This window comes from Callionymus lyra, chromosome 19 (assembly GCF_982586985.1).
Source record: "Callionymus lyra chromosome 19, fCalLyr1.hap1.1, whole genome shotgun sequence".
NCBI classification, from domain to species: Eukaryota; Metazoa; Chordata; class Actinopteri; order Syngnathiformes; family Callionymidae; genus Callionymus; species Callionymus lyra.
In genome coordinates this window covers 4,669,579-4,692,070 of record NC_141836.1, presented here as the reverse complement: position 1 = coordinate 4,692,070, position 22,492 = coordinate 4,669,579, and the positions used below count along the sequence as shown (strand labels likewise).

At 40.1% G+C, this 22,492-nt stretch overlaps 3 protein-coding genes across 3 annotated transcripts in view; 1 reads left to right on the top strand and 2 right to left on the bottom strand.

The window, feature by feature from the left end:
• Positions 1 to 22,492, top strand: part of itih6 (inter-alpha-trypsin inhibitor heavy chain family member 6) — a 74,411-nt gene that overhangs the window by 3,046 nt on the left and 48,873 nt on the right. The window lies entirely within an intron of this gene.
• Positions 725 to 15,787, bottom strand: LOC148059079 (protein-glutamine gamma-glutamyltransferase 5-like). Its single transcript, XM_087781675.1, has 18 exons — positions 15,667 to 15,787; positions 15,154 to 15,255; positions 14,430 to 14,476; positions 13,373 to 13,564; positions 13,082 to 13,309; positions 12,893 to 13,011; positions 12,693 to 12,821; positions 11,790 to 11,967; positions 11,587 to 11,722; positions 11,418 to 11,521; positions 9,450 to 9,689; positions 9,215 to 9,277; positions 8,990 to 9,043; positions 8,551 to 8,763; positions 8,318 to 8,478; positions 7,175 to 7,314; positions 5,898 to 6,058; positions 725 to 1,701 (listed from the first exon to the last, which is right to left on the bottom strand). The coding sequence occupies exons 2-17, from the start codon at positions 15,180 to 15,182 to the stop codon at positions 5,902 to 5,904; spliced, it is 2,190 nt and encodes a 729-aa protein (XP_087637801.1). The 5' UTR covers positions 15,183 to 15,255; positions 15,667 to 15,787; the 3' UTR covers positions 725 to 1,701; positions 5,898 to 5,901.
• On the bottom strand, positions 16,018 to 22,379 carry e2f1 (E2F transcription factor 1). The gene is made up of 7 exons (XM_087781333.1): positions 21,205 to 22,379; positions 20,623 to 20,722; positions 19,633 to 19,852; positions 19,418 to 19,570; positions 18,557 to 18,671; positions 17,604 to 17,862; positions 16,018 to 17,522 (listed from the first exon to the last, which is right to left on the bottom strand). Exons 1-7 carry the CDS (start codon positions 21,457 to 21,459, stop codon positions 17,260 to 17,262), a joined length of 1,365 nt encoding a protein of 454 aa, XP_087637459.1. The 5' UTR covers positions 21,460 to 22,379; the 3' UTR covers positions 16,018 to 17,259.

The following is a 22,492-nucleotide window of genomic DNA, read 5'->3' as shown; positions in this document are numbered from 1 at the left end:
GCGAGGCTCAGGTGGAGAAGCTGTGAGACGTGTGAGAGAATTTCAAACGAAGATTTGTCGATTTCTGCTGCCGTTTGAAACGGCTGCCGGCCTTTCTGACGGAAATAATTAGGGGGGAAAATGAGACCCAAATCAATTTGTTTTCAAATGTTTTCCTCACTTTCAATTATTCATTTTCTAAATGGGTTCGAGTGAATGGTCATTACCGAAGAAACAATTGAAACGAGGCCGCAGTTCCTCTCGAGCCTCTTCTTGCTCATTCTGCTGGATTTGTTTAAACTATTTCCTCGTTTTGTGATTTCCTGACGAAAATAAATGTTCACATCTTTTGCATTTAAGACCTTTTTGTTACTTTTTTTTTTACATTTATGGAAAATTAGCCTCATGTCCTTAAAACACATTAACTACTTGTCATCATTTGCAGGTTTAAAATCTCCTCTTTCAGTCACGGCTTCTGCAGAATGACAGAAAACCAGATAGATGGATGGATGGATAAACTTTATTGATCCCTCCTTCGGGGGAAATTGTTCTTCCAGCTCACAGCAACACAGACGATAGATTCATGAAACAAGAAAATGCAAGATGACACAATCTAAATCTAAAGATAAGTAATATAGATCAAAGAAAAATAACAAAAGATACCAAGATTAACATGGAATATCATCGTTTCACTCCTGCCCCCAAACTCACAATTTAACAGTCTAATAACACGAGGAATGAATGAGTCCCTGAGTCTGTTAGTGTTGCATCATGGGAGGAGCATTCGTGCTGCATCTGCTTCTCTGTTCACAGTGTGTTCAGAGGATCCATGATGGACAGTTTGATGCGACAGAAACTGGTCGTCTTTAGATCTTCCTCTTTATCCTAAAATCGAAAACAAAAATTAACTGCATATTAAAAAATATTTTACATTTTATATATTTTTGTTTTTGTAGAAACAAATATTCCCCTGGATTAAGCCATCCATAAAAAAAACTGTTCAAATGTATATATATTGTGTATATAGTCAAATAAAATTTAACTTGCTGACCAACAAAAATGCGATAATTCAAAGCCTTGGTAAGGATTCAGAAGATGTCGGGGGACAGAAACTGCTTCCACTTATTCTCGGTGACAATCAGCTTTGACTTTCTTTTTCCGCCAATAAAAGGCGAAACCTCATATTTCCTCTTTGTCCTTCGCCCGCCTGCGTCCTCGCGTCGGTATTGAAATGCGCTCAGCGTGAAATTAAAGCATCTGACTGAAAAAAATACATTTGTGCTGATGATGGAGCTGGAGCCGCTCCAAGTCCGGGGAAATCTTTTCTTTTACACTTTTCACGTCGCCCTGAATTATCCTTCGCTCGCAGGAGCTTAAACAACATCCGTGATGGAATGAAGCGCCGACCAGCAGATGTGCCTTCAGAAAATGAACAATCATCAAGAGTGGGACAAAAAAAAGAAGTTTCTCTCTTCCGGCCTGACCTTTCTTCCAGGTCAATTGAACCTCTGAATTCGACCATTAGGTGGCGCTGTAACCGCACCCCTACTCTCTCATTAGTTAGTGACTGAAGACGTGAAAAACCCCTAAAATAGCTCCGTGTTGGTCCCAGGATGACGAGGCATTCGTCAGACGGGCTGCTAATGAGGAGCGTGTTCTCCGGGCGTCTGAAGCTGGAGGGAATCGTTCGTCTTCTGGAGGATCTTCGCTGGTCCACGGTGTCTGCGGGCGAGAGGAGGGTCTGGTGAGGAGCCTAATGAGGACACGTGGACCCCGAGATCACCTGAACACACATCTGCGACCTCGTGTCCCTTCATTCATCCGCGTCCTCCTCCACCTTTTCTTTCTGTTATGTTTTGAACAGAATGAAATCGTTCCCACAGCTCTCCTTTTTTTCCATGTCTTTTTCTCCATTACCATCTGTCCTCTCCTACTCTTTCATCCTTCCATCCTACTTTTACCCTCCTCCTTCCATCCATCATACCTCCCTTTCTTCATTCTATTTCCTGTCCTTTTTTCATACCCTTTTGCTCTATAACTTTTCACTTCCATCTATTCTTTTATCCACTTACAGCTTACTTTATCACTCCATCATTTTACTATGTTCAAGTAAATATTGAAACACTGATCTAAAGTGTATAAGTTTCAGTAGATCAAAGATTGTAAAAACACTGGAAAAAAAAGTGATATTTTTCTTCACTACACAGTAATCGATATTCAACTGTTTAAATGATGTTTCATTTTTCTTTACCAGGTTCTTTAAGTGAGTATACAATAACTCATATTTTCATCATCAACATACATATATTCAATCATTTGTGTTGCAATTAAACTTCCGGCCGCTAGATGGCAGCAGTCATGACATCCTCCGCTGTTAAAGAAACAGTGCAATCCCGCAAGATGACTGAGGACGAGAGGATACAGTGACTCCAGCAGCTTTTAAAGCTGATGTTTGGACATATTTTTGTTTGAAAACAAATTAAATCAGTTACGACTTCGTCAAGAGTCATGTGGTCTGTAAATACTACAACACCAGAGTCAAGTACTGGACAATACTACACATATATACTTGTTACTACACTATCACAACACCAGAGTCAAGTACTGGACAATACTACACATATATACTTGTTAATACACTATCACAACATCAAAGTCAAGTACTGGAAAATACAACACATATATACTTGTTACTACACTATCACAACATCAACGGCAAGTACTGGACAATACTACACATATATACTTGTTACTACACTATCACAACACCAGAGTCAAGTACTGGACAATACTACACATATATACTTGTTAATAATCGGCTAATAATAATAATAATAATCGGCTCAGGACCAGAGGAGAGAAATCTTTTCAGGCTGTTGCTCCTAAGCTTTGGAACAATCTTCCTCTCTCTTTGTGCTTGATGGATCTACTGACTCCTTTAAGAAACATCTTAAGACGTTTCTATTTGTTCAGGCTTTTCCTTGAATTTCTCGAACTCCTGTGTTGTTCTCGGTGTTGTCTTGATCTTTGAAGTATGTACTGTTTTGAGTATTGTTTTGATTGTTAAAGCGCTTTGTGACCCTGGTCTCGAAAAGCGCTATATAAATATATATTACTTACTTACTTACTTACTTAATACACTATCACAACATCAAAGTCAAGTACTGGACAATACTACACATATATACTTGTTAATACACTATCACAACATCAAAGTCAAGTACTGGAAAATACAACACATATATACTTGTTACTACACTATCACAACATCAAAGTCAAGTACTGGACAATACAACACATATATACTTGTTACTACACTATCACAACATCAAAGGCAAGTACTGGACAATACTACACATATATACTTGTTACTACACTATCACAACATCAAAGTCAAGTACTGGACAATACTACACATATATCCTTGTTACTACACTATCACAACACCAGAGTCAAGTACTGGACAATACTACACATATATACTTGTTACTACACTATCACAACATCAGAGTCAAGCACTGGACAATACTACACATATATACTTGCTACTACACTATCACAACACCAGAGTCAAGTACTGGACAATACTACACATATATCCTTGTTACTACACTATCACAACACCAGAGTCAAGTACTGGACAATACTACAAAGATATCCTTGTTACTACAGTATCACGATATATGGTATTGATTAGATTCTGAACAATACATACACCTCGACTCTCTTCTCCTCCTTATCGTCGTTACATTTCCTCCCTTCATTCTGTCCCCAAAGTCAAGTGTTCCGACCTTTTTTTGCACCGCAGACCAGTTTTAATGTCTGCATTATATCAACAGACCTAAAAACATGTAAGAATGAATCAAAGAGAGTCTGTGTTTGACTCAGTTTCACTAGTTTACAGGTTTATTTTTGACTGAACTTGACTGACATTGACTTGTCAAGAGTCACAGGCTAATGTTACTGGTTTTTTAAACATGTTTTAGACGGTAATAATGAATAGAACACACCTTACATGAGTTATGGTCTCTGGACCAGGGGTTGCAGACAAATGGACTCAGTAATTTGATCCGTTATTACCTCCTTCTCATCTTTCATAAGACTCCTCCTTAGTTCCTCCCTTCCTTCCTTCTGTCTCTTTTTCATTCCATTTTATTCCTCCTTCTTCATGTCCTCTCCATGAAGCACAGACCGGCAACGATGTGTCTTGTTTGTCGTTTCCTTGTAATCCTCACAAATATTGATGGTCATCAACAGCTGAGCAGTAAACAAGTCTGTGTCTGCAGTAAACAACCGGGCCCGGCTGACCCGCTGGTGTCTGGGAACGCCGTCGCCGGTCCGAGCTGCTGATGAGCAATTACGCCGCTGACGGTCAGAACAAACTCATTAGCGGCAGACGATGGACGGCAGATACATTATCATGATCATCAGCCACGGCTCACCGGGGAGTTCAGTGCCGAGCATGAATTACACGCTCGCACGCCTCCGTGACCCCACAGCGTCTGGACCTTCACTTTGGCCGCGACCATTAATGTCGAGGATCTAAATCTGTGGCCGGAGTCACGTCGATGTCCGAGGATGAACGTCTGCCAAACAGATGTTCGTATGAATCCAACACATCCGTTCAGTTCAGTCGTGACGGGAAGATGGACGACAAGAGCAGCCGACGCCGTGAGAGACGAGAGATGGAGTGACACGCGAGGGATTCATCCGGTGCTGGGAACCACGGCAACATGATGCAAATCTAGACGATTCAAAACACCGAGGGAACCAGGACTTCAAGGAACGACTGTCTAAACACAGAGCGGACTCACAAGAGTCAAGAGTCACACAGGCCTCCAAAACATTCATCTTTTTTTTAAGTCATTTTGAGAAGTTTATGGAAGTTCATCAGAATATTGAACGGCTGAATTCAACTTTTCAAATCATTCCTTTTTTTAATTGAATCGTTTTTGTTGTTTTTAAATAATTAAAAATAATTGAAACATTTATTTTCTCTTTCAATAATCAAATAAATACGTTTTTTCAAATATTTTCAAAAGAAAAGCATTTGTTTTTTTGTTTTGTTTTTTATATTGTAGATTTATATATTCTAACTTCAATAATTCCAAACTAAATAAAAATAAATTCTATGTTTTTAGTGATTTTAATTTGAAATGTTACATTTTAACCAACATTTTAATGGCACTGACAGACTTCTATAGAATTTGATGAATAACTGCAGGTGTTGAAAATGTAATTTGTAAAAAGCCGTACAGGTCTGAGGTCAGTGCAGTCATCAACACAGAGACTCCACCAGAAGCTCTTGTGTTCCTACCACACCCTCTGAAACCACAGGGATGTTTCCACTGAAAACACAAAAGCCGACACACTTTTAAGTGGACGCACGGTCGGGTGGGAAAAAAGGGGTGAAAGAGGATTGATGGCTGCGTCGTCTCTCGCCGGTCCTGCTGGCTGCTTCTCCCTGACGTTTAATTTGTCGGGAAATCAGCGAGCGTGGAGTTTGATTACCGCCGCCGTCTGCTGGAGCGCGCCTGACACCGGGGTGACATCACCAGCTGTGCACATCAACGCCGCCTCGCAGGGAAAACTTTTCTTGAAATAAAAGTCATTTTTGTTTTTTCTCCACTCAGGGGGGAAGAGATTTTTTTTTTAAAAGGGACCCATGTTTTGAACTAAAAAACTTGTGATTTTGGAAACATAACATTTGATTATTTAAACATTTTTATGTGGTAAATAAATCACGGATTTTTAACAACACTTGCTTTAAAGATTAGAGGAAAAAGAGCACAATTTTTGTATTAAAAGTTTGGCCTTTCACGTTCATTTAGAGACATTCTGCCATCTACTGGCCATTAGTGGTAACAGCATGACCCGACATTCAGTAAGAAAAGAGAACAATCAAGTGGGTTTTATACCAAGTCAGTCGTCGGTGACGGTGACCTTGTGGAAACATCTGGAGGCAACGCTGAGACTCTTCCCGTGAGAGAAAGTTGCCATCAGGAGTCTAGTTCCAGGTGAGGACGCCTTGATGGAGACTTTCTTCGTGATCGCCTCGTTGGACGGAAGCAGCTGCAGCCTGACACGAGAAGAACATGTCAGTGTTTGTCTGACACGAGAAGAACATGTCAGTGTTTGTCTGACACGAGAAGAACATGTCAGTGTTTGTCTGACACGAGAAGAACATGTCAGTGTTTGTCTGACACGAGAAGAACATGTCAGTGTTTGTCTGACACGAGAAGAACATGTCAGTGTTTGTCTGACACGAGAAGAACATGTCAGTGTTTGTCTGACACGAGAAGAACATGTCAGTGTTTGTCTGACACGAGAAGAACATGTCAGTGTTTGTCTGACACGAGAAGAACATGTCAGTGTTTGTCTGACACGAGAAGAACATGTCAGTGTTTGTCTGACACGAGAAGAACATGTCAGTGTTTGTCTGACACGAGAAGAACATGTCAGTGTTTGTCTGACACGAGAAGAACATGTCAGTGTTTGTCTGACACGAGAAGAACAGGTCAGTGTTTGTCTGACACGAGAAGAGCATGTCAGTGTTTGTCTGACACGAGAAGAACAGGTCAGTGTTTGTCTGACACGAGAAGAACATGTCAGTGTTTGTCTGACACGAGAAGAACATGTCAGTGTTTGTCTAACACGAGAAGAACATGTCAGTGTTTGTCTGACACGAGAAGAACATGTCAGTGTTTGTCTGACACGAGAAGAACATGTCAGTGTTTGTCTGACACGAGAAGAACATGTCAGAAGAAAAATGGATGGATTTCCTTTAAATGTTACTTTAATTCCAAAAACAAAAAACAGTTAATGTTCTCAACACTTTCAAAACTTTTCTTCAATTAAATTGAAATTAATTTTCCACTTCAATACATTTTTGTCGATATAATTTGTTATTTCATTAAAATAATAAAAAGAGTTCCAAAAATGTTATTATAATAAATTTAAACCCTGTTGATTTCATGGATCTCCATAAATAAATATTCTCTAAAACTTTAACTTCAAAACATGTTAGAAAAAAGACACCGTTCTTCTGTTAACTCTTCCATTGATGCTTCTTATCTTGTAAAAAATGACAACAAAGCCAGTGATCAGTCGACGCCTGGACGTCTGTTCAGAAACACACCGGACAACATTCCAGACAAACCTCCAGAGAAGCGCTCGAGTGGAATGTGATCGTCACCTGGATTCTTGTTTTCCCGCCAACAGCCCGGAACCTTCCACGGTGAGAACAGCGGCAGTCAGAGTTCTGGACAGTCTGTTGGTGAAGGAGACCAGGACGCTGACGGATGTTTTCAGCGGGACGACGTCACCACCTTCTACCTGAGAGAGGAAGCAGAGACGCAAATACAATTCAAGTCACATTTTCTACACCAGAGAAAGTTACTCTTAATACAAAAATCTTGACTTCAAAGGATTGTATTTCATCGATTGGCAAAAGGTTCTGTTTTCACAAACATCTTCATGTTAAACATGTTTTTATTTCTGCCGCATTTAAAAAAAAGGATGAGTTTACAAGCAATCTTTTCTGTATATTTTCTCTATATATATTTTTACAGTGCAGTTTTCTTTTGAAAATGTATATACAGTATGTAAAGATATTTGCTTGTGTGGCCAAACTGATCTTTAACGTTTTACCTTTCTGGGAGGGATATTTAAAGATCTTTAGCTTCATTGTTTATAAAAGAAAATGTAACATTACTCACATTGTTTACTACAATGATTGAGATGAAGTGTGTACTTGATAAAAGTACATGTTTCTGTATTCAATTTTAGTACTTTGTTTGTTAAAAAGATACAAAGTAGTATCACAATTATCAATAAACATATTTGTATTATCACAGTTCACATGTTTACATATTTATATTAAAAATAAAAAAAACATATTTATAAGAAGTGAATTAATTTTAATTATCTGTGATCCTTTTTATCAGTATATAAATATATATATATAAATAAATATATATATATAAAATATTAAAAATTGAACATATTTCAGTATTTGTTCAGGCTTTTCCTTGAATTTCTGGAACTCCTGTGTTGTTCTCAGTATTATCTTGATCTTTAAAGTATGTACTTTTTTGAGTATTGTTTTGATTGTTTAAGCGCTTTGTGACCCTGGTCTGGAAAACCGCTATATAAATAAATATTACTTACTTACTTACTTACTTACTAGACTTATTTGCTTAATCAACATTGTTCGTCCCTCTACTCGACAGTACTAATACTGTTTTTACAAAAATCTATATTTTCTTCCTAATTTCTGTCCCTCATTTACTGCAGATTCCTGAGCACTTTTCAACATTTTGTCTTATCGTTGTTTCACCTCAAAGTTGATCTGCGGTGAGCTGAGGTCAAAGTCCAGCGTGTCCAGAACTCGCTCGCTGGTTATCAAGTCCTTCACGACCACCACCGCCTTCATGATGTCGTCGCCGGCCAGAACCAGCTCGTACACGGAGGGAGAGATGAAGTGATGGACGACCAACTCTACACGGAGGAGAGAAAAAGTGAACATGCGAGACAAAACAGAGGAGGAAACGCCTCAGAGATGTTTCTCACCCTGAAGCGGCTGCATCTGAACTTCTCTTTGTTCTTTCCAGAAGGTGTCCAGAGGACCGCTGTTGTATTTCTTAAGCTGGACGCTCAGGTGCTCCCGGACCAATCTGGCGCCAGTGCAGCGATTGGTGAGCGTCACGTGAAGTTTGATGGTGTTTCCCACTGTAGGCTCGCCGTCCAGGCTCAGGGAGACCTCCAGACCAGGTGACGGCCCCCCTGCTGAGAATGGAGTTGACATTTAAAAGTAGCACTAAAAGTTGTCGATCACAAACTTCTTCCATCTTCAAGTCTCCACATATGGTTCTGTGACATAACGTTTCCTGAGATGAGCGGATCAAGCTGTTCATTTACGATTCTCCTCTAAACTGTCAAATCATTTGACCCCAAAGATAAAGAATGACGTTCATGTGTTCCCATAAAGAAATATCCGCTGGTGGCGTACCTTGTTCTCCTGCTGATCTGGACGCACCAAAGAGCCCGGGTGAAGGATCTGACACTGTCATGGACACAAATATGAGACACCGTTACATAATATCAGGGTTAATACTCACAGGTCACAAACTAGTTCTGAGGTAAAAACGGTGAGAAGCTCTCCACATAAAGTTGCGAGACAAATGAAGGTTCCCAGTCTTTGTGAGGAGATCACATCCAAAGACTTCTGACTCACTCGGGGATCTTTGTTGAAAGGGTTCAGCTTTTAAAGGAAATGCTTTGGTAGCAAAAGCTTGATCTGTGAAGGAGACAAAAATGACATTTTCAACAGAATCTCAAAGACGGAAATGAAAATATCTGACATGTTTATATTGACCTGCATGAGCAGCCATTGCTCTACAAAGTATTTGCTCTCCAGTGAAACAACCAAATAATGAGTTATTTTAAAAAGTATAAAGTATTTGACTTGCCTTTCGTCCTCTTGTAAGTGTGCGTCAGATCCTCTGGTTCGTCTGAGCCCATGCGTTTGGTGTAGATGAGTCGTCCCACCCACTCGGTGTCCACCGTCCTGCCCACCAGGAGACCGTCCCGCAAGATCAAGCGTACGACGTCGGAGTCCACGGACGCGTAGATGAAGGAGGTGTCGTAGCGAGCGCGGAGGCAGCGCTGCTGCACCGCGGCCACAGGACACGGGCCGCAGCAGTAGGTTCCTGCGGAGATGCTTCTGGTTACACGACTACAGCTCGCTTATCGGGGGGGTTACGGTATGAAAAAGCACTTTTAAGTAGTGAACGTTTACATTTTTGTTCAACAATATTTAGTTGAATTTAACAAGCTCAACATGAGGTTTCTGGTCCATAAATGTGTGTCTGCAGCGCCCCCTAGTATTCGCCTCGTCACAACAGGAAACTTCAGGTCACCTGACCCGGAGACAACGCAAGGGATACCAAAAACACATTTGTCTTGGGGCTTTCGGGTCACCTTGACCCAGAGACAACACAAGGGATACCACAAAAACATTTGTGACACTTTAAAAGAGTTTTTAGAAGTTTATATTTTTTGGAATGGTTTTATTATAGTTGTATTACTATTATAGTTGAAAATTGTTTGATTATAGTTGAAAATTGTTTGATTTTAGTTGAAAATTGTTTAATTTGTTTGATTATAGTTGAAAATTCTTGAATTATAGTAGAAAATAGTTTGATTATAGTTGAAAATTGTTTGATTATAGTTGAAAATTGTTTGATTATAGTTGAAAATTGTTTGATTATAGTAGAAAATAGTTTGATTACAGTTAAAAATTGTTTGATTATAGTTGAAAATTGTTTGATTATAGTTGAAAATTGTTTGATTTCAGTTGCATCCCTCTCAGTGACCTGAACAGCTCCCATGATGCTCAGCTGTCACTAAATATAGAGCGTGTGTAGAATGGTATCATGGGAGTCCACTGTTTTGTTGGCACCGTAAGTAAGGTGGGTGTGGTAATTGGTGGCTCCCACTTTCTTTGGAAATGTAACTGATGTTATTTAATCACAAATTACATGTTTGTAACAGTGGGAACAATGACAACACTGAAAGGTTCATGACTCAAAACAAAAGGTCAGCAAGAAAAGTAGTTCTAAGATTTGAGAAGCTTAATCAGAATCTTGACTTTCAACAATGAAATGTTGTCGGAACATGATCTGGAGCTTGTAATCCATGCGTTTGTTTCTTCTCGTCTGGACTATTGTAAGTTTGTTTTCATGTCTTAACAAGAAGGATCTTCTCGCCTGCAGTTCATACAAAACTCTGCAGCCAGAATTCTGACCCGCTCTAGTAGAAGAACTCACATTTCTCCGATCCTTAAAACTCTTCACTGGCTGCCAGTTTCTTTCAGGATCAACTTTAAAATTCTGGTTCTTACTTTAAGATCTATTCATGGTCAGGCTCCTCCTTACATCACTGATCTGATCCAGCCTTACACCCCAGCTCGGGCTCTGAGGTCTGTGGATCAGAATCTACTTATGGTTCCTCGCACACGGCTCAGGACCAGAGGAGAGAAATCTTTTCAGGCTGTTGTTCCTAAGCTTTGGAACGATCTTCCTCTCTCTTTGCTCTTGATGGATCTACTGACTCCTTTAAGAAACATCTTAAGACGTTTCTATTTGTTCAGGCTTTTCCTTGATTTTCTGGAACTCCTGTTATGTTATCAGTTTTATCTTGATCTTTAAAGTATATACTTTATTGAATATTGTTTTGATTGTTTAAGCGCTTTGTGACCCTGGTCTGGAAAAGCGCTATATAAATAAAAATTACTTACTTACTTACTTACAATATATTTGAACAATTAAGAAATCTGTGACCCGGCAGAAGAGGGTTATGCGGGGCGGGACCACTGACTCAAACGTTAGAAGACAAGATGTTGCAGCTTTATCATGAAACTAAACATCATCAGAGACCTGCACTTTTCTCCTGAGGTGTCGGATCCACAACCTGCCAGCCGTCAAACTCTGGTCCCAGGTCAGGTCGCCTCATCCAGCACTCGACCCACACGTGGAAGTTCCTGTCGTGTGACAACATGAAGGTTCCGGTGCTTTATCATCGATGAAAAGAGAACATCAAACCGACCAAACACTGTCTTTGGACAGACCCAGCTTCTCGCCCGTGCAGGAGTAAAACTCTTCCGTCACCAGGTTGCCGTCGCCATCGTGGGCGGAGTTAAAAACCGTCACGATCCTGGCGGGAACCCCGAGAACACGGAGCACTGTGGAAGTCATAGAGCATCAGAGGAGCAGGTGCAGGTTATGGGGGTCAACCTTCTAGACTCTCACCTGTGCAGAGCACGGCTGCGAACACCCAACACTGTCCGTATCGGACCGGGCTGCACTTGGAGGCGAGCCAGCTCTTCAGGATGTCGGCGCTGGAACTCCACTCGGTGGGTTTGACGCCGTCGTCATAGCTACCCTGCCACTTCCCCAGCAGGACCCCCATGTCGTCGTTAGAGTTGACCTGAGAGAGACGGATGTCATGAGAGGTGGTTGCAGCTGCAGCTTCCACAGTTCTGACAGTTTCAACTCCATTGGAGGCAGAAAAGCAACACAATGTTGATTTTTATGAAGTTGCTTGTTGGAGGATTATGGTCTGTTTCTATATCAGAACAACTGTTCTGCTGTTGACCAGACAAGGATATGAAGGAATGATGCAGACATGATACTTTTTTTTAAAGCTATACAAACATACAAGTCAGAATCAAGAATATAAAAGCTGATATCTTTATCTTTCTCTTGTTAGTAAAATGGATTGTTTGTCAATTTGTTTCACAAGTTTTTTAATATGTTTCAGGTCATTTTAATGTTGTTGTTTTTTTTATAGTTTGTACATTTGTTCAGGATTTTTTGTTTAATTTTTGTTTCAATGGTTTGAAAATGTGTTCTGCACTTCTTGGCCACCATAGTGAACAAATACAAATAATACAACTAGTCAAACAGATCTCAGGGTCATGAGTTAGTAAACTTATCTCTTATTCTCTTAGTCTCTTATCTCACTGTAATTCCCAGTCCGTCTGTTATGCAAGCGAGTTCTGGAATTCTACCGCCACCCGCGCTTATATTGATCTCAATGACATTTAAAATGATAATAACAGTATCACATGGTACGTGTCATACCAGTCAGTGGTGTGTTGATGTTTTCATCTACACAAACGGGTTCATTTCTCAACACATGTGTATCCTCACCATGGCGCAGAGGACCCTGCACAGGTATATGGGGTCAGCTCTTCGTAGGTAGTCCATGTCTCTGTCCCACTGATGCTGCGGGCTGACCTCCAGGAGCTTCAGGCAGGCCTCCAGGACTCCAGGATCATACTGCACATGCATTCACATCCACACTGAGACCAGTGTCTCCATCCAGGCGTCCCTCCAACCCTCTTACCTACCTGACCGAAACACCAGGGACGCTTAGAGACGTTGGTGTTGGTGCCCATGAAGACCTGACCGTAGTCGCTCTTCACGTACTCTTGCAGTTGGACCTCCAGTGGCATGTACACTGGATCAGCTGGATGACAAAAAAATACAAAGGCAGGATTTGGTGTGGATGTGGTGCAGGTGGCTCGCAGTCCACTCACCTTCCAACCAGGGATTGCACAGCAGCACAAAACCTCCTGTTTTGTAGCTCCTTATTTGCCCGGGAGTCTGGATGTGAACGTGGAGCTGATACAGAGCCACGGCTGACAGCACCGGGGCGCAGATGTGGACGGTCACCGAGTGATCGTGAAGATAGGTTCTCGCAGACCAGCTGAGGTTTTCGGACCATCTATTGGAAAACTGGACCGGGATCCGTACTGACAGCTCCTCTGTTTGGCAGGGAAACCCGTGATTGTTGGTAGAAAACTATGAAGTGATAAAAGTAGATGTACCTGACAGCAGAACCTCCAGAACCAGGCTCTCATAATCCGGATTCCAGAGCCGGCTGAGGAACACCAGTGAAAGTGTGAAAGGTTTCCCTCGACGCACCACCAGATGATGGCTGCTCAGACCCTGCGTCTCATGTGAGATGTGGTTCTGCTTAATGTGGAAGTTCACGAACTTCAGTCGGCAGGGCTCCACGCCTGGAGGAGGACATGAATATGTTGATGCACCGTGGAGGCTGAAACATGCAGCTTTTTGAAACAAATTATTACATAAATTACCTGTAAAGCATCTTTCTCTTAGGTTTATCTTTTTTAAGTTGATGCTTAAGACATGTTTTTTTTAATATATAAGTAAGTAAGTAAGTAAATTATATTTATAGAGCGCTTTTACAGACCAGGGTCACAAAGCGCTTAAACAATCAAAACTATAATCAATAAAGTATCAACTTAAAAGGTCAAGATAACACAGAGAACAACACAGGAGTTCCAGAAAATCAAGGAAAAGCCTGCACAAATAAAAATGTCTTAAGATGTTAAATATATATATATATATTTATATATATATATATATATATCATGATTTAATTATAAAAACTGCTTAAATACTTCAATTTAATTCATTTATTTCTGTTTCCTTTCAGTGTTTTAGCTATAACTCAATGGATTACCAGGAAATAGAAGTAAAAAATAAATAAAAGTGGACATATTCCATTTATATTCCCACTTTTATACTATTCATTTTATTTTTTAACATTGTTTGTTTCTCCAAATAATGGCCCTCTTAGTATACAATATAATTCATATTTTGGCTAGTTTTTTTCCTACAAAACAGAAATAATGTGCAGAAAAAAACATCCTTTTAAAATGAATGGAAGCAACATAGTGAAATAGAAAGGATCGGTTATAATTGAAGCTTTATTTCTCCTCCCCTGTAAATATTCCACACTTTATTGAGTTTCCAAAACAGCTTCAGTTTTGTTTCATTTTAAAAAGGAGGTCTTTAACAGATGGTAAATATATTGTTTATATATTCTAGATCATACTAGTAGAATTATAAACTCACCACTGCCAGAATGTGTTTGCCGGTGGAATTCCATCGTCTGTCTGCAACTGTAGGGAGTGACGGAAGGAATGAAGAGGTGCCACGCCCCCCTGCATCACACCTGTGCATATGTCGACACTCACCTTTCACCTTTGTTTGTACAATTAGACAACAGTGAACAATTCTTTTTAAGACCTGAAGCAGATAAGGAACAGTACAAGCAAATCTTTCTGTCTTTTCTTTCAGACGGACAATAAACTGATCCAGGATTTACTGTACAGAGACAATAATATTCATAAAAATAAAAATATTCAGTTCTTTCATTTTAGACAGCACAAGATTATTAACTGTTTACATGTATGAATACATAAAAAAGGAGTTTTGCTATTTAGTTTAAATCAATGCAGCTTAATAAATGTATGAATGATTGTTTAAGTTGTTTGCTCAACACCAGCTCCATTGAGCAAAATATAAGAGAACTTACATATTGATTTACTTACCTGTGTAACCTGCCTGTAAGACTTCAATAAAATGTCAAAATACCATTTGGTGCCAAACTTTAACAGTTGAGAGAATTCAAAGAATGTCTGAGGAAAAAAGCTGCAACGGTGTACAGCAGGAAAAGGATACAATAAAACTCAATAAGTGTTGATCGATGGATATTAAAATGGTGAGGGGGAACCATAGCTTTTTTTAACTGTACAGCATTTTTTAAGCAGCTCTTTTCACGCTTCATGTTACTTACATTTCTATCTTCAACTGCAGGTTCGACATCAGGTTGCAGGTGTGACTTCCAGGAATATCTTTCCATGGTTCTCTGCAATACTAACCTTTGGTAAAGGAGAAGCTACACAGAAACATTTACAAGTATTAAACATTTGTTGTTATTATCTATAGTAGAACTACACTGTAAACAAGTGAGTGAACATATAAACAATGGTTTAAAACAAACAATTACACAACAATTATTAAAATACTGACTACGTTTATATGAAGCAATTTTCTCATTTCTAAGTTTACAATACAACCCAATATTTTAAACAGTGTCTCACGACAAATTGTCAATAAAGGAAGTAGTTTGATGCTAGTTAGCTTAGCAGCACAATGTATTATTGTATTCCAAGACAAACGTGAGGAAACTTATTTAACAGAATAAACTTACAATCAGTCCATTAGTCGTCTTTGTGTCTATTCTTTTCGAAATTTTCATAACTAGTTATGTTTTTACTTTTCTTTTAAGAGAGAAAGCGAATTGTACCTTCTTGTTGCATCAGCTGCGACTTCAAACCGGAAACTAAATTAATCACAGAAGTATCAGATAAAGAAATATTGAACTTCATTTCGCGTTTTATTTTTGTTCAATATTATAGTTTGACCGTTAAACGTTTTAAATTAAATGTCTGGTTAAGTTGATAATCTTACAATAAACAACAATTAAATTACAATGGCGACACCAAGCGGTTTTTTTCAGTAACTACAACCACGATTGCCTTCATTGGTCATGTTTATAAAAAATAAAAATAAAATCTTTTGGGGTTGTGGATAAAAGGCATCAACAGGTCAACCAGGATCAGATCTTCATCTTAGTGCTGCTTCAACACACGACACATGATTTCAACCCGTTTTATTTGTGTATAACGGCAGCTTTAGGTTTGGGATCAAGGCACTGACTGTGTTTGAACAGGATGTGATGAAGAGTCTGCAGTGACACCACAATGTTACAGACGAACCGAAGAACAAATCTCAGGGGAAACACTACATGAAATTCTCAAAAAATAAAGCGCTAACAGTGGAAAAGGAGCAGAAATATACAATCGAACATAATCAAAAATAAAGATTATACCTCATCACCACATGGCGTCAAGTCCCTTCATGCCATGCATCAACTTTTTCTTTTTTTTCTTGTACCATTTTCTATTAAAACCCATTTTAAATAAATACAGAAGTGTACAAACAGTACTTGAAACACACACACAAGGACATTAGAACCCAGTAATTAGTCAAACAAAAAGTTTTAGCTTATATAAATTATAACAAAAAAACAAATACATTTTTTAGACAAACATGATTTTCTTTTTGAAGAGTGCATTTTTTAGGGAAATTTTGTTATCGCCGTTTATGAGAATTGAATTGTCTTCTCGATCTCTTAAATCAAATTGACCATAAAGACTTCAACGATAAAAAGGATGGAATTTGTGCGTCTACCTTTTGTAAATTCAATTTCCATCTTTTACACTTGACTGTAGCTACAAACTGTGACAAATGTATTTTTTTTCTAAAACATAGTCGAGTTCAGCGTGACTTTGAACTCGCAACAATCCCACAGACGTCGTTCACACAGCGGAAGACACTCCTTGAACAATGGTTTGGCTTGATTGGCGCTCTTGTTAAAATGAAGCAGATTACTTGAGAAAAGACACACAAAAGATTAAACACCATCAACCTCTGAACCCATGAAATGCATCCAAAAGTCGCTCCAAACTCACACTTGCATAACGAATGTTGCGTTAAGACTTTTCTCCGGAAAAACCTGAGACTCCCGACTTGCTCGCCGACTAATAACCAGGATTGGAATTCTTGTTTCCTTTTAGCCTGAATAGATTAACATAATTGAAATATATTGTTTTTTTTAAAAGCAAATGACACCAACAGAAACACATATTTAGAACATTCCTTCCTTTCCTATGTTACTTATCTTTGCTCCCATATGGACCAGAACTGAGTCATCATCGGCCGCCGGTCTCGACTCCGACCGCAAACCGAACAAAACGTACAAACATAAATAAATTAAATACCAAAAACTCGATTGTTTAAATGGCCAAGTGCTGAGCGATTCCGAGGGGTCAGTTTTTCACTGAAGGTCGAATAAAGTTTCATTCTGTGCAGGATCACCGGCTTCCCCCCAAACCTGCGACAGGTCGCTGAAGTCGCAGTCGAAGAGCTCGCTGATGCCCTCGTGCTCCTTCATGCTGAAGTGGTATTCGTGGCTGGGGGACAGGTTGATGAAGCTCTCCAGGCCCTCGCCGCTCAGGAAGTCCGAGGCGCAGAGCGGGGAGAGCGGGAAGTCGGGCAGGTTGCCCAGGCTGGTGAAAGGGTCGTCGCCCAGGAAGGATTCTATCCAGGGGAGAAAACCCGAATGAGATTTATGACCCCACGAGATAATCTTTAAATCGAAAAACCTCATCCTGGACTCACCCGAGTCGCCGCAGAGCACCTGTTGCTGATCCTGCTGGGACATGGCGGTCGCCGTGGACGACGTGGAGGTCGGAGACGAAAGTCCGACGTCGAGCTCCAACGACGAGCAGGTCCTGTCGACGTGCTGCGGGAGAAGAAAAGGTTCCGGTTCTTTGGCGGGACTGCCTTCCGTCACGGGGCTACAGACTCCTGACGTGTCGTCCGGACACAGGAACACGTCGATGGCGCCACACGTGCTCTTCAGAAACACCTGGTAGCCCTGAAAATGAATTCAAATCATTTCTTTATTTTCCTACAAAGGTTTTTTAAGACAGTGTTTTTCAGTTTTATTGTGGTTATTTAACAAGTTTGTGTGATCAATGATTTAAAGAATAGGTACTTGTGTGTTTAGGATGTTAGGGCAGGGGTCTGAGACCCACACCCTTGATGCGGCTCCTGCAGTTAAAGAATGAATTTTGAGATTAAAACTAATTCTTTAAAAAAAAAAACACCCATTTTGACATGGCTGGTGGTTTTACTCTTTGAATGAATAGTTGATTGTTTTGATTAAAGTTAGTTCCATATGCTTAGATAATCAATAAAAATCATTCTTGTTTATTTTTTCATTTACATTTAAGTATATTAAAGAGTTAAGCTTTACCCAGAATCAACCTTTAATCCGGGCAAACGAGAGGTTACGAGAGTGGAGTCCATTATGACTTAATAATGGCTTCACTCTTCCCCCAGTCAGCTGCAATCACGCCGCGCTTTGTTTATACAACAAGTCCCTTGGAGGTGGAAACTTCTTGGATTGATGATGTGCGGTGACAAACCTTAATGTTTGACCAATCACAGTAGAGTCGGTGTGGTTATGGTCAACAAGATGTTAACAGGAGAAAGTCCCCAATGGCTCTTTGCATTAAAAAAAAAGTTGCTGATAAAATGGTATCGTTTTACAAACAAGGTGTTGTTACCTGTGATGGATCTGAAACTTGCATCTGAGTCTCGGGTGGAGCCCGGATCACCATCATCAACTGGTCCGGAGAGTCGAAGGACTTCCTCAGGTCTTGGCAGCGAACGTAGCCGTATGTGAGAGACGGTCAAGGACTCAAGCGATGGACTCAAGATGAAGCCGACGTGTGACGGAACATGAAAGAAACAGATTTATCCGTATGACTGTTAACTGTTAGCGTGTTAGCACCAGCATGAGTAGTCGAGGGGTTTATTCCTCTTGTTAACCACGATCCTTTTTTTCTCTCCCAGGCAACGCTCATTAAAACACTGTTCATATTGCAGACTTTATGATAAATATATCTTTCTGTTTTGTTCCTTTTTCAAATATTTGAATGTAAAAAAGGTTTATTTGTAATGTAATTTAATTAATGCTATTAATCATAGGTTTTTCTTTATACTAAAAATACTTTTGTATTGGTTGTTATTCATTTCTAATATTAAATGTATTTAATTTTTATACATTTATTATTTATAAAAATGTCAGTTTTCATAATGTGTATTGATTGTATTGTTTGCTGCCAAAAGGAAACTAATAATATACACGGATTCAAACGTTATTATTAGAGCAAAAAAAGTGCAATAACTTTTTAGCCCACCATTAGAAACCTAAGTACTTCTCAAACCTTAAAAACAGAACATTAAATGTAAAAAAAAAGGGAAAATTGTATTAAATTAACTCCGTTTAAGATTCTCAATATTTAACAAGTGATTCATTGTGATTTAATTTAGTGAACAATGTTAATTCATGGTTCAATTTGTCTGCTGTGAAAAAAAACAAAGCAAAGACTTAAAACTCTCGACTGTTGCAGTTAAAAGGATATTTTTTCTTCTTTTTCTCTTCTGTGAGCTCTTTGAATTCTCGAGTAGTTTTCAAGAGCAGTCGGTCCAGCTGCTCCTCAGCGTCCACCAGGTCCGACACCTCCTTCTGCAGCTCCTTCTGACGAGGGGCCGCGGCGTCATCGTCTCGTTTCCCACTGCAGGACGGACCAGGACATCATCAGATCCAGACGAACCACTTTGTTTCCTCCAAACTCACAGCCACTGGATGTTGTTCTTGGACTTCTTTGAGATGAGCTGGATTCCCTCCAGAACATTGGTGATGTCGTAGATACGCCTCTTCTGGACGTCCAGGACCTGCGAGGCCCAGTTCAGGTCCACCACCCCGTCGGGCGACTGTGCCAGGAGGTCCAGGAAACGCTTGGTCGTCAGGTTGAGGGATGTGTCGTAGCGGGACTTCTCTGATGTCACTCTGGGAACTGCAGGGAGGATCACAGAGAAGGATAAGAGGGACGAAAGAGAAGAGTCGTGTAGTGGTGTCGACGAATCTGATGAGTCAATCTTAAAGCCAAATCTCTTCTACAATCTAGTATTATAGTAGCAATATATATATATAGTAAGAGACTCTTGTTTATGCTTCAATCTGAACTATTCTTGAACCACAGATGCTATACTTAATGATTGCACGTGAAGATAAAACGTCCAGGGTTGAGTCAGGACTTGTTGATATGTTGACTTCTTGTTTGGACTATTGTAATATTACAAAACAATTTATTTTGGTGTATAAACAAGAAGGATCTGTCTCGCAGTTGATACAAAATTATGCAGCGAGAATTCTGAGTCGCTCTAGTAGAAGAACTATTTCTCCGATCCTTAAAACTCTTCACTGGCTTCCAGTTTCTTTCAGGATCATTTTAAAATTCTGGTTCTTACTTTCAGATCTATTCAAGGTCAGACCTTCCATCAGTGATCTGATCCAGACTTACACCCCAGCTCGGGCTCTGAGGTCTGTGGATCAGAATCTACTGATGGTTCCTGAACTTCCAGACCAGAGGAGAGAAATCCTTCCAGACTGTTGCTCCTAAGCTTTGAAACGATCTCTGTGTTTGATGATCTACTGACTCCTATTTACCTACTTACTATATTTACAAGGTCGAGTGAAATATGAACTCATTGGAAGAGGTATGCAGTGAAACAGTCTTTTCTTGGTTTTAATTCCACAATCAATCAAAAAAATGTAGCTCTCTACCTCTGGGCGGCGCAGGCGTGGCAGCCGGGATTTGACCTGTGGTGGGTCGTGTTGTGCTGACATACAGGTGGTCGCTGTCAAGGTCTAACTTTCTCTTCACCTGTGAGGGTTTAAACAGTTGAAACATGTTATAGTTTGGAAAACATTTCATTACAATAGAATACATTTCAAAAAGTATCAGCCACAGAAGTTATCATCAATATACTGTCGTGTTTGCAACACTTGCAAAATAATTCTTTGTTACAGCGATATAAACATCTTAAGACATTTTTATTTGTTCAGGCTTTTCTTTGATTTTCTGGAACTCCTGTTGTGTTATCAGTTTTATCTTGACCTTTAAAATATATACTTTACTGAATATTGTTTTGATTGTTTAAGCGCTTTATGACCCTGGTCTGCAAAAGCACTATATAAATAAAAATTACATACTTACTTACATTCAGTGTGTTATGAATATTAAATATGATAAAAATAAATGACCAAACATGGATCAATGGATAGTTAAAAGAACAGCCAACAGTCTGGCAAATAGAGCAGCAAACTCCATCACCATCTGTCCACCCCCCCCATCCCTCCCCTCACCGGTGGTCTCCCCAGCGCCGGTCGTCTCTTATCCTGGACCCCCACACCAGCTGGTCCCTGAGGCGTGGCAAACAGCAGGATCTCCCCAGTGCTGGAAGGAGTAATGTCTGGGTGTATCCCCTCCGCGTTGGGGCTGGTGAAGATGAAGATCTGCTGGTCCTGCCCCGACAGATCGATGTTCCCAGAGTTGAGCAGCGTCTCAAAGTCAGCCAGCAGGTCCTCCGACGTCTGTCCTGTTATCAGAGTCTCTGACATGGCAGGTCCTCACGACGAGACTCAAGGGCTTTCGGTTTTAGTTTCTGCCTGACTGTGACAATGAGGTGAAGGAGAGTCTGTTGAATGTCTCTATGAGCATTTCTTTCTCTTGGTCGTGACCTGATTCACTATGAACGCGAATAAAACCAGAATAAAGTTGACAAATATGCAAATCCCTCTTTCTCTACCTGTCTCCCCGTCACGAATACCACGTCAGCGTGAAGGAGCAGACATGAGCCCAAATAACAATAATATCAGAGACAAACCCATAAAGAACTGAGCTTTTAAGAAAATAACAGTTGAATCGACTGATCCCCAAAGTTACAATAAAGCGACTTTGTAAATCGATGTTAAGACTCGAAGCTCCAAATCGAGGCTGTTTTAAAGCTCAGCCAACACTTTAAACAGTAATTAACTAGTAGTTAACAAAAGCAGCGACAAAACTACTGGAAAAACTGACATTACATTCTACTTAAAAGTTGAAATGTTCGTTAAATAAGCAAACTGCCTTTTTGAAACTGTTAAGATCGTCTAACTCTTAAAAGATATAATCGATTATAAATGTTAAGGTGGTAAAAACGCAGTACAAGGGCGATCAATATGACAACAGAAGGCGGATTAGCATGCTAGCAGCCCTGTGATGGACGCAGACAGTCGTAGTCCGACGAGGCTGCAGGTGAAAGCGCGAAAAAACATCCGTTTGGTGAAAGTTTCCAGAGCTGGTTCTTCGCTGTGTTGTGGCAAATGTTGTCCATCAATAGAATCTGCGTCTGGATCCGAAGAGCGGCTGCTATTGTTGTTATTGTCTCAGCTGATCCGCCTCGAAACAAGGCTGGTACAGTTTTCGCGCGAAATCTTTTTTGCCGCGAAAGAGGCATGTGACCACAATAAACGAATGTCATTGGTGGATGAGCCAGCGCTTCCGCTTGGCAGATGTGACGCGCTGTGATTGGTGGAATGAGCTGCCAGTCGTTCGGTATCTCGTGGAAGATTTCGTGCTGCTGAAGACGGGTTTAAATAACTGTCAGACTGT

What these genes read in the sequence shown, in the direction of transcription:
- LOC148059079 (XM_087781675.1), bottom strand. Translation starts at nt 15,182, where the DNA reads ATGTCGAACCTGCAGTTGAAGATAGAAAT. An exon ending in CTGCAGTTGAAGATAGAAAT is followed by an intron (nt 14,477 to 15,153) that starts GTAAGTAACATG and finishes CACTCCCTACAG; the next exon opens with TTGCAGACAGACGATGGAAT. An exon ending in CTTTCAACAAAGATCCCCGA is followed by an intron (nt 9,044 to 9,214) that starts GTGAGTCAGAAG and finishes TGTCCATGACAG; the next exon opens with TGTCAGATCCTTCACCCGGG.
- e2f1 (XM_087781333.1), bottom strand. Translation starts at nt 21,459, where the DNA reads ATGTCAGAGACTCTGATAACAGGACAGACGTCGGAGGACCTGCTGGCT. An exon ending in CACGCCTGCGCCGCCCAGAG is followed by an intron (nt 19,853 to 20,622) that starts GTAGAGAGCTAC and finishes TCCTCCCTGCAG; the next exon opens with TTCCCAGAGTGACATCAGAG. An exon ending in GAAGAGAAAAAGAAGAAAAA is followed by an intron (nt 18,672 to 19,417) that starts ATATCCTTTTAA and finishes ACCGTCTCTCAC; the next exon opens with ATACGGCTACGTTCGCTGCC.